Source organism: Melitaea cinxia, chromosome 17, assembly GCF_905220565.1.
Source record: "Melitaea cinxia chromosome 17, ilMelCinx1.1, whole genome shotgun sequence".
Classification (NCBI taxonomy): Eukaryota; Metazoa; Arthropoda; class Insecta; order Lepidoptera; family Nymphalidae; genus Melitaea; species Melitaea cinxia.
The window spans coordinates 5,638,403-5,655,316 of NC_059410.1; the positions used below are offsets into that span (position 1 = coordinate 5,638,403).

General features: G+C 35.1%; 1 protein-coding gene across 1 annotated transcript in view; it reads left to right on the top strand.

Moving 5' to 3' along the window:
* Window positions 1-125: 125 nt before the first annotated feature.
* LOC123661472 (ceramide transfer protein) overlaps window positions 126-16,914 on the top strand; it is a 55,177-nt gene continuing 38,388 nt past the window's right edge. Inside the window, exons 1-6 of the mRNA XM_045596427.1 lie at window positions 126-476; window positions 774-890; window positions 7,580-7,679; window positions 11,440-11,610; window positions 14,964-15,114; window positions 16,528-16,588. Of these exons, the coding sequence (XP_045452383.1) occupies window positions 258-476; window positions 774-890; window positions 7,580-7,679; window positions 11,440-11,610; window positions 14,964-15,114; window positions 16,528-16,588 (819 nt within the window). The 5' untranslated portion in view covers window positions 126-257. The remainder of the gene's footprint in view (window positions 477-773; window positions 891-7,579; window positions 7,680-11,439; window positions 11,611-14,963; window positions 15,115-16,527; window positions 16,589-16,914) is intronic.

Here is a 16,914-nt window from a genome sequence, read left to right on the forward strand (position 1 = left end):
AAAATATAGTATTTACATTTTGTTAGCTGGTATTAATCAGTCAGCGGTCACCGCTGTCGGTACGATTTCTATTTTGTCTATAGTAATATAAATAAACTTGGATTTTCCCTTTTTGTCCAATGTTGAATATCGCTGTCACTTAATTACAATCAAAATACTTTTGAATCTGTGACGACGTTGTAGGTTTATAGGGGTAGTGAGTTTGTGTCTTTTATTTTGTTTTGTTGTAAATATTTGATCTAATTTACATTTTAAATATGACGGATGAAAATATAAACTTGAGTGATAATTCAGATTTAGAAGATGTTGGTACGCAAGAACTTCGTGGATATTTAAGTAAATGGACTAACTACATACATGGCTGGCAGGATAGGTTTATTGTTTTGAAGGATTCCACATTATCTTATTACAAAAGCGAATTGGAGAGCAATCTTGGATGCCGAGGTGCCTTATGTTTGAAAAAAGCCAAAGTCAAGGTGAATATTTTTAATTGTTGTAGACTGTAAGGCAAAAAAAATGTACATGTCCTTGCTCAAGTACGTATCTTCAATAAAGTTTTTTTTTTTTTTTAAATAATTACAATCGACAAATAACTGCGACTTATTGCTTCAGACGCGTTCAATTGAAGCATTCGTGGTGGAAACTAGCTATTTTATAGTTACTATATTTCCTCATTCTTACTAGTTTTATTTATATTATGTTTTTTCCCCATTTTTTTTAAGAAATATTCATCGTTATCGTATCAGTAACTGTAATTTTCATCTTCATTTCAGCCACATGAATTTGATGACTGTAGATTTGATGTGTCAGTAAATGATTGTGTTTGGTACCTGAGAGCTACAAACCCAGAGGAAAAGCAACAGTGGATTGATGTGTTGGAGTCATTCAAAGTAAGTATTTATTTATTGTATTAAAATTATATATTCAACTCTTAGAATTATCCTCTAACCACAGTATAGCAGCATGATGGGTTAAGCTCCAACCCTTCTCTTACACGGAGAAAGAGGCCTATGTCCAGCTATTGGATGTTACAAGTTGAATCAATCAAAAATATTTATAATGTTTTGCACCTTGTTGTCATCTGTTTAGTACAACAGCAGGCAATAACCCTTATAAACCAGCAACTTTTTAACAATAATGAACTGAAATAAGTATTGGTTTTTAATACAGGTTTAAATCAAAGTTATCAAATCTATTATTGTAGAGTTGAAGAGTTTTGATTGATAGTTCTAATCTAGGATGTATTAAGATTTCAAATAAAATAGAGTTTTATCAAACAATGTTATTAAAGAACACAACATACAAAACATAACAGTAAATCCAAACTTGTATCTTTTATGCAAAGGTATTAATATATTTTTTAAATTAATTATTGCGTACAAATCAATTATACTATAGACAGTAATATAAGAATGCATACTCTATGTTCCGAGGTAGCTTTGTTATTAAAAGACATGCTATGTTTACATACACTGCGTGCAAAGGTGGCCCCTTGCAAGCCATTTCTACCATAATTTTCATTCAAATTTTGACCCAGCAAAGAATTTACTTCAAATTATTAGACCGTAATGTAGCAAATTGTTAAATCCTTCTAAAGTCTTAAAAAATGTAAATAAAAAGATTAGTACTATTTAACTATTATAAGTATTTTAAGTATTTTTCAAAGTATTATAAAACAACGTAATATAAATTTTTGCAACCAATATAATTTTTTGGTCAGAATGATTCATACATTTGAATATTTTATGTCAGTATTTTTAATGTAATCAGTAAGTGACAATCTCAAATTTGATAAGATTAGTTGATGTTATGAGCAATGAAATATTTAATCTATCGGTTAAGAATTTTATCAAAAGATTTAGCTGAACAATATTGTTCAATTAACAACCTTTATGTGTCTTTCTCATAGATGATGTTCTCAGGGTTTTATTTTTAACCGTATATAAACAGTCTAATTTACATAACGAGTTTATATAATGGGTTTTTTATTATTAAAATAAACATGATTATAGTTGGTTTTTGAATGCTTATAAATGCTATTCCGTCTTTTATCCTCATTGCAAAAAATATTTTATGAATTTGTAAACATAACTAGTAACGCAAATCAAATAACAAAACATAATTTTCACATACATTGCTTTAATAAATCAAAGGCATAAATAAATTAATCGCTTCAGCCCGTAATATCCCATTATTGGGCATAGGCCCCTTTCCCCATGTAGGAGAAGGATCAGAGCTTAATCCACCATGCTGTTCCAATGCGGGTTGGTGGATATATTCTATACTAGGAGTAATGATCACTATCAGGTGTACATGATAACAACCGGGATCGACGGCTTAACGTGCTCTCCGAGGCACGGTGGGGAGACCCATAAGGACTGCACAAACATCCAGACCACGGCAAGCACCTGTATGGCCAATACAAATGTTTGTCATGTGCGGGGATCGAACCCGCAACCGCTAGCGCAACAATCCATGGCTGTACCGTTGGCCCAACGGTACAGCCATGGATTGTACCTTTCCTTACTTAAAGACTCAAACTATAATAATAATAAAGCTTTATTTTTCTTTCTTCTTTCTACTTCGTCCTCACTACTGTTTGTGTTGAATGAAATCAGTTTTCCCAGATACATATACTTTTTAACATAGTCAATTTGGGTTTCTTCTAATTGGATTGGTTTCTGTAGACTGTTAGACATTATTTTTGTTTTTTCGCCGTTCATGTGTAGACCTGTTAGTTTACTTTCTTTATTAAGATCCTGCATCATTTTTTCTAGTTCTAAAGACGATTTGGCGAAGACTACTATGTCATCAGCGAATCTTAAATGGCTTATGTGTTTTATGCCTTTGTTTCTCCAATCCGGCCCTTTGAATATCCCTTCTAGTACTGCTATGAATAGTTTGAGAGACAGGGGATCTCCTTGCCTTACTCTACGTATTGCGATATCTTTTCCCGTTTTTTCCAGTTTTACTTTATTAGTACTATTAGAATAAATATTTTTGATAATATTGATATATATTGTTTCTACGTTGCAAGCTCGTAATGTTTTCCATATGGAACTGTGGTTGATTGTGTCAAAGGCTTTGCAGTAATCAATGAAGCCTATATAAAGAGGTTGATTAAATTCTTTAAATTTCTCTATCAGTTGTTCTTGTGCTTGTATGTTGACAATTGTGGAAAAACCTGATCGAAAGCATAGCGGAGTATATTTTATAAATGTTGTCTAGCAATCTAATGGGTCTATAATTGCTGATATCTTTAGGATTACCATGTTTATATATAAAGCATTATTATTTCCGACTGGCACCACTGGGGTGGGGAACTTTTTCAACTCGTAGAATCAGTACCATCTAGAATAGTTCTGTTAAAAAAGGAAGTAGTAAAGGAGCCCCCCTCATCTTAAGACCTCGTTTCTGATGTTATCTGGTCCAGGACTATTGTTAGGTTTTAATTTCTTGCTTTGCTTTAAAATTTCGTCTTCTGTTACTTTATCTATTTCACTTCTAACCTCATACCCAGAGTGCATGATTTCATTACTTTGTTTTCCTGGTGGTTTTGCATAATGTTGTTTATAAAATGTAGTGGCATATTCCAAAATATCCTGCCTCGTTTCAGTTTCTTCTTGGATCTGTCTTAGCCTTTGTATCCTTTTTCTGTGTGTGGTAAGTTCTCTCTTTGCCCTTTTTTCACTTTTATGTGTTGTTAAGTTTCTTTCAATGATTCCTTTTTTATAGTTGTTATAGTCTTCGCGAATTGCCTTATGGTCCTTTTTGTAGATATCTTTCAGTTCTTCTTTCAAGTTTTTTTTGTTTCTTTTTTTTTGCTGCCGTTATTTCATTGCACTTTCTTATTAACTCCAATGTGCTGTTCTTGACTATCCTATGTTTATTGCCGTTATCCTTTCTTATTGATCGAAAACTATTTGAAATTATATTAACAAGCTTTTCATGATACTCTTGGACATCTATTAGGTTGTGTAAAGCTTCTATTTCCTTTGACAAGCCTTCTTTTTAAGTTTTTTATGTAAGTTTTTATTTCTTCTTCGGTTTTAGGTATTCCTGTCATATGTTTGAATGTTTTCCTGCTCTGTTTTGATTTTCTTATAGTTATGGATGCTCGAATAAGTCTGTGGTCTGAAGGGAAGTTTACTTTATTCAGGACTTCTATATTAGTGATGAGCCCGGGTTTGTTGCTTAATATGAAATCCACCTCATTTTTTATCTTCTTATCTGGTGAAGACCAGGTCCATCTTTTACTTTGGTTTTTTTTTTTTTAAATATACACTCGAGAGCATAGAAATCGCACACCCCCTACATTTTCATTTTGACCGCAAGTATTTTTTAAATTTAAGGTTGTTTGCTAATACAACTTAAATTAAATTAAAATGCACATTGTTAGCTTTCTAAAAACCCATTATGAATAGCTTTGACCTTCGCAATCATTACAATAGGAACAAAACAACAGAATGACCCAAATTCACTCGTTACAGGTAGCGTGGTTTGTAAGACTTTGAGCAGGAATAAAAGGTTAAAAAAACAATATTTTTTCGAAGACAAAAATTTGTTAATACGAGGTATTGCCCCCCCTAGCCTGAATAACCGCTTCCATTCGATTTTTCATTGTAGAAATAATTTTTTTTACAAACTCTTGCGGTATGCTGTTCCATTCTTCCTTAATTGCGGTTTGGAGTTCTCTTAGACCTGTCGGCGGTACGTTTCTTGCCCTTACTCTTTTCTTTAGTTCATCCCATAAGTGCTCAATAGGATTGAGATCAGGGCTTCGAGCAGGCCACGCCATAACGGGTATTTCAACCTCCTCCAAGTACTGGCGTACTATAGCGGCGGTGTGTGGTCTGGCGTTATCATGCATAAAAATGAAATTTGCGCCGATAAATGCGGAAAAAGGCACAACATGTTCTTCCAGGATTTCCTCGATGTAACGTCGGGAAGTCAATCCTCCCGATCGACGGTCGGTATCGGCCCCTGTGATGAACACAAGTTCGGTTTTCGCTTCCAGTGAAATGCCTCCCCAAAACATGCACGAACCACCGCCGTATGAGACCCGTTCGGAAATGCAGCACTGAGAAAAACGCTCACCAGATCTTCGATAGACTCTACTCCTTCCATCGTTACCATGGAGACATATCCTGGTTTCGTCAGAGAAGAGTATTGTCTTCCATTGATCCATTGTCCAATTTAGGTGATTTCGTGCAAACAGAAGGCGCGCTTGTCTGTGTACTGGGGTCAATTTTGGGCCAGTTGCCGCTCTGTGCGCTGTCAGGCCTCCTTCGGCTAGTCTTCTTCTAACTGTCCACCGACTAACTTCCACTTCTCTAACTTCCTGGAGTTGCTGTCCGAGTTGAACTGCATTTAACCGGCGATTTCGCAGTGATGTCGTCACAAGATAACGATCATCGCGCTGAGTTGTGGCACGTTTTCGGCCTGTTCCTGGTCGCCTGGTAAAGCTACCAGTTTGTTGATATCGCTCGTATACACGTCGAACAGCATATCTGCTCAAATTTAACTGACGAGCCACTTGACTTTGGTTCTGTCCAGCTTCAATTAGTGCAACCACTTGAGATGCTGCTTCCGGTGTGGTATCCATTTTCTTGTTCAGAATGATAACGTATTCGGTAAAGGACCTTTCTGACTGCAAGTTGAAATGTAAATGATGTCATTTCAATCATCCCTTAACCTTTTATACCTGCTCAAAGTCTTACAAACCGAACTACCCGAACAAGTGAATTTGGGTAATTCTATTGTTTTGTTGCTATTGAAATGATTTCGAAGGTCAAAGCTACACATAATGGGTTTTTAGAAAGCTAACAATGTGTACTTCAATTTAATTCAAGTTGTATTTGCAAACAACATTAAATTAAAAAAAATACTTGCGGTCAAAATGAAAATGTATGGGTGTGCGATTTCTTTGCTCTCGAGTGTATGTTCATTATCGATAATTTATGTTCATTAGCATATTGTAGCAATCTTTCACCTCTTTCATCTCTTTCATTTCTAGGTCCATAACCATATTGTCCTAGTATTTTTTATTTATTGATATACTTTGTTGCACTCAAAATACATATAGAAACATAAAATAGTAAGGTTTATGGCAAAGGTGGACTTCTTCTAGTAAACCCATGGTCATGAGTAAGTGTTTCATATAGCGAGGCAAACAGTGCAAGAAGTATTCATTAAGAAGAAAAAAAAAAATTAAAACACCAAAAAAATAAATAAATAAAAGATAAAAAAAATTGATATATATACAGATTAGCTGTTTGTGAACTTGTGGATGTCCAATCTTCGCATTCACTAATATTGTTTCATTTGCTAGATTGTGAGCTTTCATTAAATGCTCTTAAAAATTTTCTATTGACACGTTGCTTGATGTCGCAGTTGGAGCATATGCTTGTATTTTCGCTATAATTCCATTGTCGGTTTTTATTCGAAGTATTAGCCATCTGCTGTTCCGGAGAAAAGAGAGAGCCCCTTTCTGATATTCTGTGGAAATTTACTATGTGTTGTTTCAATGTTTTCTTAATAAGGAAGCCTACTCCATTTAGGCCCTTTGTTTCTCCTTTATAGCAGAAAATGTAATTGGCATGTTCTTGAATCTCACATCTATTTCTAATTTCTGCGAGTCCTATAATATCATTATCTATTTTTGCTAAAGCTTGTCTCAGTTCTAAAAGGCGTACTGAGGACAAGAGGGATCTTACGTAATAGGTACCAATTTTAATTGTTTTCAGGTTTTAGGATGTTTGTTCTTTTCTGCAGTATGGAGGGTTTTGGACAGAAGCTCCAAGGTGACCAGCCGGGTTGGGGCCTTTTAATTTTTCTTTAATCGTTGTTTTAGTTGTTAGTGTGTATTTTTATTTTCGTTGTGCCTCGTAGTTTTGTTTTAAATTAGTTTTGCGTGTTTCTTTTTCGATTTCTACTGATAAGTAATTTGGTTGTCAGAGTTTCGATATTTCTGTTGTTGAGAAGCTTCTTGCTCTGGACATTTCGCCGACTGCGACTTTGTTAACTTTTGGAATTAGTGGATACACTGCGATTGGAGATTTTGATGTCATCCTTTTTCTTTTCTCCTCTCGCCTTTTCCCTGCATATATCATTTCCTTTCTGTTATCTGTTTATCTCCCCTGTTTTTATTTCTTTATTACTATTTTGTCATAACGGATGTATGCTAGATTTCCTTGATGTATGAATGACGCAAACTATAAATGTTATAAAATAATTTGAATTACATTGTTTATTTAATTAGTCTAATGTCATTTGAATTGTCTTTAAATTTATATAAAAAGATATGAAATAGTGCTATCAAGGAACTTGTTTTAAAATATTTTATGATAAAAAATATCAAAGTTAGTTGAGATTAAACATATGAAAGATCATGGACTTTTAGACTTTTAGAATAACATCTGATCTGTTCTTGAAGTCAGTTTCTTAATGCCTGCCGTTTTGGTAATAGACAAATTTTATACAAATTTTGTAATATGTTTTTATAATTTTCATGATTGTAATTTTTTTATGTCAATTGTAAAATGTAAATAACAAAAAATAACAAACTAATAATTTTCAGTTGGAATCAGGGTATGGAACTAATTCAGATAGTAGTTCAAATGGGGGTGGCCTGCGGAGGCATGGATCACTTACATCTTTGCAGTCAACAGGATCTCATGGTTTGTATAGATTTTTAGTTTTTTACATTTTATATTTCGTTGCTATTAAATGAAATAAAAGTAATTTAGTTTTGATTAAAAAAACGTGTAGAATTTTTGTGTTAAAACATGTTTTCTGACTGTAAATTATTATATTTTGATGAAGACTTTTTTAATACAAGGAAAACTAATGGAATTTGAGGGAAACGCAAAAAGAAACTTAGAGATAATTCTCACAATCTTACATCTTTTTAACCGACTTCTAAACTTATGTGTGATGCCTCAGAACTTTTTACTGGGTAAACCGATTTCGATAATTCTTTTTTTAATCAAAAAGCGGTGCTTGTCATGTTCCGTTTAAATTTAATCGAGATCTGACTAGTAATTTTCGAGCTATATCTAATAATACGTATTTACTTGAATATTTTTTCTTCTACCTATGTTGTATTATTTGTCGATATAGGGTCATTTCGCCTGTTCGCGTCTACTTAGTGCAGTTGGCAGGTTTGAAGAAGAAAATAAAAATGTCCCAGCACTAATGTCTATGAAAATTTTATTTATTGTGTTCATTATATAGTCTATTTAAAAATTAATTTTCAGTTTTGTTCGAAACATCTTGTTATTTTTTTTTTTAAAGAGAAACTTCAGAGTTAGGCGATTTACCCAGTTTGCGTCCATAAAATTCAATTTGCGTCCACCCGCTGGACCACTTCGCGTCCACCAGCTTAGAAAAGGAATAAAGATGTGATGTTTTTATGATAATGTAAAGAGAGATTGGATTTTAATAATTTATTTATTGAAGAATTATAGTTGTGTAAAAATCAACATATTAACATTAATAAATAACTATAAAGAAAATAAAACACCTATTTATTCTTCTAAACATTGATAGAACTTAAAATTTAAAAAGTAAGTAAATAGTAATTCCACCTTTAAAATTCAACAATAATCTGTTCTGTGAATTTTAAAGGAATGTAAGAAAGCTAAAGATCAGCCTGCAATCACAATTTCTTTTGCCTTTCGCAGTCCACTACTGGACATAGGCCTCCACAAGTTCACTCCTGTGTTTTGCCCATAGTCACCACGCTGGGCAGGAGGATTGGTGACCGCAGGGCTGGCTTTGTCGTGGTTTGTTTGTGGTTATCCCGCCATCGGTCGGCTTTTTAAGTTCCAAGGTAGTAGTGGAACCGTGTTATCCCATAGTCGCCTCTTTAGACACCTACGGGAAGAGACCTTTTTTTTAAAGCATTCTTAAGTTGGATCTCAAGTACACAGCACCACAAAGATCAGCCTTGACTAATAATAATTATGGAAACAAAATACGAGGTGGACACATGTCTCCATTCGCATTAAATATTAATAATACCGTTATGTTTTCTTTTTCGTTACTTGGTTTTATTTGATACTAGCTGTGCCCGCGACTACATACGCGTGGAATTAAAAAAAAATGTTCTGTTCGTAGAGCTACAAAATAAATAAATTTCTAAAATAAAAGTAGCGTAAGTTATTCCTTTTTACATTAGCTAACTCCCAGTGAAAGTCCCGCTAAAATCAGTCCAGTCGTTTCAGTGATTAGCCGGAGCAAACAGACAGACAGACAGACAAAAATTCTAAAAAATGTTAATTTTGTATTTTTTACCGTGTATAAATTAATATGCATTTAGTAAAAAGCTGTTACAAACAGACACTCCAATTTTATTTATTTGTGTAGATAAGTTTTGAACCCTCTTGGTTTGCATCCACTGATTTTGTCCAATATCGGAATAGCATATTGTTTGCATAGGTGCTTGTCTTACCGATTTCTTCTTCTCTTGAATTTCATGCAACGCTTCCCTGAAATCTTCTTCTGTGTATGTTCTTTTTTCCTTCTTCTTTCTTATCTGCAAAGAATTCATCTTAAACAGAAAAAAATATGAAAGAAATTACTTATTTCATTCAAAGTAGAATAGGTATTACACTTGTAGTTATTAATTTTATGTATTAAACCTACAGAATTAATTTAAGAAATGGACGCGATTTAGTTTTATTATTAATGCCTTAATGCCATAGTTTGCGTCCATTGCGGACGCAAAGTGGAAGTTTTAGAAATTCGGTGTAGTAGTTCGCATACACCTTATTTTAACTGTTAACTATAAAAAAAATAGGCAAATTCATAATTAATATAATTCCTTTTATCATAACCAACGCCTAAAAACAGCTATGTATCCAAAATAGACACAAAAAATAAAAGACTTACCTTCAAACGAACCGCTGCCCACTATTTTCTCATTATTCCGTGCCTTCGCGCTCTCTTGTTGAACAGCCCTCACTAACTATTTTTTTTACCCAGGGTTGCTTGGACGCACGGAACTTTTGTCTATGCGTGCGTGCCTCTTATACATTGAGGTATTGCCGGTAATGACTTTTCGACTAATTGGTGTCTTAGTATACTTAATTTCGAGAGTTTTCAAAGTGAGATCCGTAAAATGGACGCGAACAGGCGAAATAACCCTAATTGAAGTCGGGTTTTTCGTTTGTGAGCAAACGATTATTTCAGCACAAAGATTTAGATAAACTTGTCATACTCATATTAATCATCAATAGCAACATTTAATGGTCCTTTATAAATATATACTAGTGTGCTACGTGGTTAAATAAGTATTTCTGACATTGTATTATATGATTTATGAAAATATAATTGTTTGCTCGCAAACGAAAAAAAAACCGACTTCAATTACATCGACGAGTAATACAACGTAGATCGACGAAAAAATAGTCAAGTAACTAGGCGTTATCAAAGATTACTCAAAAAGTAGTTATCAGATCTCAATAAAATGTATATATAACCACATGACAAACATCAGCTTTCGATTAAATTAAACATTATCGAAATCGGTACACCCAGTAAAAAGTTATTGCGGATTTTCAAAAGTTTCCCTCGATTTCTCTGAGATTCTATCATCAGATCCTGGTTTCCTTATCATGGTACTAAACTAGAGATATCTCTTTTCCAACAAAAAAAGAATTATCAAAATCGGTACATCCAGTAGAAAGTTATGCTGTATAATACAACGTAGGTCGACGAAAAAAGCGTCAAGTAAAAACGCCTTATTAGATATAACTCGAAAAGTAGTTGTTAGATCTCAAATAAATTTAAATGGGACCAATTGACACACACCACCTTTCGATTAAAAAAAAAATTGTCGAAATCGGTCCACACGGTCAAAAGTTCTGATGTAGCATACATAAAAAAAAATACAGTCGAATTGAGAACCTCTTCCTTTTTTGGAAGTCGGTTAAAAATAAGATAAGGTGTATTAAAATTTAGTAGATAAAAATGAAATATGTTTAGTTTTGGTTATCATGATTGTTTAGTAATATAAATAATATCGGCTATAATTGATAGTGAATTGAATTGCCTCTATAAATGAATAACACAGATAAAGTAATATATAATTATACTAAATGTTATCTACTGATAATAATAAATAAATTAACACGTAATATAAGTAATAGTAGTGGGTTACAACAGAATGGGTTAATTTATTAGTATTAAATAAAAAATAACAACATAACGGGTGGTTCGAAAATTTGAATAATGATTAATTTTAAATGTATTTTCTCACTGGTAGCAAGTATCAAAATCGAACAGATTAGACGGAAAAAGACGTAGAATTACAAGAATAATGGGTGTAGTCAAAACAAAACGTTATCAATCTCTACCATGTAACACACGGGCATTTGATAATGGTAGTTATGTTTATTAAAAAGTTAAGAAAATAATACTCTTATATGTTAACAGGACGTACAGCACGTCGGCTTGTCGAAAAAATTGCAGAACTGGAGACATATACCGAATTACTGTCAAAGCAAGCGCTTCAATTGCAGAATTACTTTGACATGTGCGTGTCGACTTACCCACAGATACAGGACGAAGCGGCTGAAGCTATAGACGCTGTTAAATTAGCTGATGGTAATTTATTTTATTTATTTATTCATTTTTATGTTACCAATTAAATTTAAGGGGCTACCCTACCTCAGCTCGAATTCAGATTTCACCCGTACTAAATACACATGAGAATTGAGAGCGCTTGGTTGTTCATCGCGCGAATTACATGTATTTTCTCCCCACAAACATTATCAATAGTTATTTTTTAAAAATCGCAACATATAAAATGTTCGTCATACTTATTTCAATTACCATGCTTAATCTCAAGTCCATAACTTCTATATTTACTGAGATATTAAGGTTTTAATACAAAAATAGAGGTGACTTTGCGATTTTTTTCTATCGAGAAAATTTTCTGGAATCGTGTTTTCGAAACATATGAAAGATAGTTTATGTCCTGAATTTTACCATACATAAATTTCAAAGTTAAATATTCAGTAGTTTGGAAGATATGGACATCCTGCCGAGTGGAAAATAAGCAATTTGAGGTAGCATACACTCTTAATATGTAGGACATATTTAAAAATCATTAACAAAACAGTTCCTACAAATAAACCATTAACTAATTATAATTGACTAGTTGTTGCCCGCTTTTTTCTTATACTAAGTTAGTAAGTCCGGTAATAAAAGTTAGTTAATATAGACTACGCGACGGTTTGATGCCTTGGTCATGGTAGCTGACTTTTGTAGTAGTTGTTTCAGGTTCGATTCCCGTTTATGATTAACGTTTTTATATGTCATACCAGGTATAGGTTCGGTTCGGAAAAAACGGGCCGTTTTCTTTATCGACCAATTTTAGCGAACAAACTATTGTTTTTTTTTTATATATATAGGAACTGGGCTTTAGTAGTATTAACGTAATAGAATACTGAATAATTATCGTTTACGCATTCATCCAACTTCCTCGCTTATAATATTAATACGAGTTCATTTAAATTAGCGACGCGCCGGATACACATATCTATCCGCTGATATCCACATAATTTTAGACGGATCTTCAACGAATTTCATGTTAAATATTATATATAAATTTCTCGTGTTGTGACACGTTAGTTACCATACTCCTTCGATACGGCTGGACCAATTTTATTGAAATTTTGTGTGCATATCGGGTAGGTCTAAGAATCGGCCAACATCTATTTTTCATACCCCTAATTTATATAAGGGAATGGGATGAAGGGGGATAATAACATATATGGCGAAACGACGTTTTGCGGGGTCAGCTAGTATTATATATTTTAAGGCTGTTGGCAATTGTGTTTTTATATATTTTTTGTGAGAGACATTGTTTGAACATCTTACGACAAAAAAAATAATAATAAATAATTATAGACTATATAGAAACTTTAAAATGAGATCAATTTTGCTCTATGGTATGCCCATATTTTATGTATTTGCGGAACTTATGAGAAAGAACCTAGTAGTACTGATGTGATCTGTGTCTTTATTTTCGGATTCTTACCTGTACGATATTACCATTATTTTAAAAACGGTAACTACACTAACGCCGAGTTGCACGAAAAGAAATTAAAATTTAAGTAGTGATTAAATTAATTTAATCGCAAGAATTGTATGAAATTGTTGTGATTAAATTAGTTTAATCTCTACTTAAATTTTAATTTTGTTTCGTGCAACTCGGCGTAAGACAAAGTAATATTTAATGCGTTTTAAATGTTTTTGGTTTGACAATGTGCTTGCTACGCTCCTGGTGTTGTAGGTGTCCATAGGCTACGATATCTTGTTTGCCAACTTTATTGTATAAAATTATATTAGTTATTATAACTTATATATATCAAGATATAACTACAAGAAAATAACGCGTATATGTATGTATTAATGGTGTACAATAAAGATTATTATTATTATTATTATCTAATAAAGAAAATTCTCGTGTCGCGGTGTTTGTAGTTAAACTCCTCGAACTCGTTAAACGACTTGACCGAATCTCATGAAATTTTCTGTGCATATTGGGTAGGTCTGAGAATTGAACAACATTTATTTTTCATCCCCCTAAATGTTAAGGGTAGTCCATCCCTAATTTTTTTTTAAATTTTTAGATAAATTATTATTTTTTTATTTTTTTATGATACAACATTAAAAAATACATACAAGTCTAAAATTTCAATCCTCTACGACAAGACAACGTCTGTCGAGTCAGCTAGTTTTTATGTATGTATGTGATTATGATAATCAAAGCTAGATACCTACTGGGATTGACGTTGCCCTTACGTGTCGTTAGATAATAAAGTCATATAGACCATCTGATAGGACGTGTCAGTGAAGCGAAGAGGCCTAACCAATATAAAAGAAATCTTCTTTTTTTTTAACCGACTTCTAAAATGGAGGAGATTCTCAATTCTACCATATTTTATTTGTGTGTTTCCATATAAATTTTCACTGGGTGCACCGATTATGATTTGATATCGGTATGTCCTAGTAACATATAAAAAACAGTTGCATTGAGAATATCTTCCTTTTTTGAAGTCAGTTAACTAAATCCAAACTGTTACCGACTCTGCGACGATACAAAATGTGGGAATCATAACTAAATCTGACAATGAGTTAAATTTTTAGTTCCAGGACGGTAATAATCTGTTAACGGTCAAACTCAAGCTCAGTAACGTTGCCTGGTATTCTGTTAAATCATTTTCAATTAAGAAACAATGGGAACATTCACACTGTTCGTTAACTTTCAATTTCCGGTCCAATCCCATTCCAGTGACGATTTAATATGACCAATAATATCAAACCGAGAAATTGTAATTTACGTTTAGTGTTGATCGACATCATATAATTTTTACATATACATGTGACCATATTATTGTGGATATTGATAGTTTATAATCTTTTCATTAAAGAGCGTCCAATTGCTAAGTGTGGTGTGCTTGTGGGTCTCCCCACCGCGCCTGCCCGGGAGCACGTTAAACTGTCGGTCCGGTTGTTATCATGTACACCTGAAAGCGATCGTTACACATAGTAGGGAATATATATTCCGCATTTGAGCAGCGCGGTGAATTAAGCTGTGATCATTCTCCTGCATAAGGAAAAAGGCCTATGCTCAGCAGTGGAATATTACAGGCTGAAGCGAGATGAAAATACAAAACTAACCAGGGGACTGTTTTGCCAGACAAAAATATGCTTAAAGTTGTCTATTTAACAAAGATATACAAGTTTTCATGGCTGAAATGCGTTAATAAGACTCAATTTCTATATTTAAAAAACAATTCATTTGCTTACGAACCGTTTAGTTTATTTCCTCAAAATGTTCGAAATTTAAAATGTATGCAAAACGAATTATTTTTTGAATATAGACACTGTGCTGAATACGTGATGTGTAAGTTGGCGGCTCGACTATAATACGATGTGAACGTCCACAGGCGTTCATATGAAGCAACACTCAGAGGAGGTGCGAGCGACGAGCGCGTCGTTCCGCGCCACGTGTAGCGCCACAGTGGTGGCCGTGCAGCACTGCCTCGAGCTGCTGCGGCGCCGCGAGCGGCAGGCGCGCCAGGCCGAGGAGCTCTACATGTAACTATACTCTGTAGCCTGTAGGATGGTGGTGGCCGTGCAGCACTGCCTCGAGCTGCTGCGGCGCCGCGAGCGGCAGGCGCGCCAGGCCGAGGAGCTCTACATGTAACTATACTCTGTAGCCTGTAGGATGGTGGTGGCCGTGCAGCACTGCCTCGAGCTGCTGCGGCGCCGCGAGCGGCAGGCGCGCCAGGCCGAGGAGCTCTACATGTAACTATACTCTGTAGCCTGTAGGATGGTGGTGGCCGTGCAGCACTGCCTCGAGCTGCTGCGGCGCCGCGAGCGGCAGGCGCGCCAGGCCGAGGAGCTCTACATGTAACTATACTCTGTAGCCTGTAGGATGGTGGCGGCCGTGCAGCACTGCCTCGAGCTGCTGCGGCGCCGCGAGCGGCAGGCGCGCCAGGCCGAGGAGCTCAACATGTAAGTATACTCTGTATCTGTAGGATGGTGGTGGCCGTGCAGCACTGCCTCGAGCTGCTGCGGCGTTCAATGTTCAATTTCCAACGGAGAAAAACTATTTGAGTTATCCCTAATAATGCGCCTTTAATTGACTGTTTTTCGTTTGCCTACGTTGTATTATTTGTCAGTGTAATTGAAGTTTTTTTTCTTCTGCAAACAAATACAATTATTTGAATATTAGAATCGGGTTTAATTCTTGATTAAATCCGGGTTATTGCGTGAAATGCAAAATATATGTTAATTATTTTAATTCAGGCCAACTTATGTCCAGTTGCTATATATATTCCGAAAACGGTTACTTTTGCGTATGAACCGTCAAATTTACAACATATTTTGTTCGAGTTTTAGTTGCAAACTTTCTACTGGTTTGCGGGTTCGATTCCTGTTCGGGATGGATATTTGTATTTGTATAAATATTTTTTTGGTTTGGATATCTGTCCTTGTGGGTCTCCGTACTGTGCCTCAGAGAACACGTTTAGCCGTCGATCCCGATTGCTATCATAAATACCTGATAGCGACTGCTACTCTTAGTGGGGAACATATCCGCCAACCTGCAGTGGAGCAGCACGGTGGATTAAGCTCCAATCTTCTCCTACACGGAGAAAGAGGCCTATGCCCAACAATGTTACATCCTGAATGTTTATGTTTTTTTTCAAGTGTCGAGTGTACAGAGATCTTTCCCCTGAAGGCTGGCAACGCACCCGCAACTCCTCTTGTATAGCAAATGTTCATTGGCTTAGCCATTTAAAATCAGATGGCTTCGTCGCTTGTTTGCCCCAATCGTTAATTAAAAGAAAGTTGCCATTTAGGATAATTTTACTTTACAGGCGGCAAAGAATTCAGGGATTGTGGGTAATGCTCAAATTAAGTGCATAGTACGTCCTAAATAATAATACTTTAAATAGTGTGTTTTTGAACTATAGTTTTAACAAATGTTGTTTTTGCTTTGCATAGGGCTCTGAAGAATCAACTTGCAGAAGCAAGGCTAGCATCGAAGCCTGGTCCAGATCATGAGGTAAGTCTTTAAATCTCTAAAAAAATGAATCCGGCGAAACGCTGTCACCAGAACAGTCGGCAAAACTTCTGGCTAAAACGTTCTACCCAGACGACTCTGTAGACACCGAAACCATCTATCACAAACAGATCCGAGAAGCCGTAGAAAGCAAAACTCCCGCGGAGTTAGAAGATCTGTCCGACGACGACCCGCCGTTTACGGCCGCGGAGCTGGAACAGGTTCTTTTGAGCCAAAATCCCAAAAAAGCTCCAGGCCCAGACGGGTTGACGTCGGATATATGCGCGGCGGCAATAAACTGCGACAGGGAGTTATTCCTAGCTTTGGCG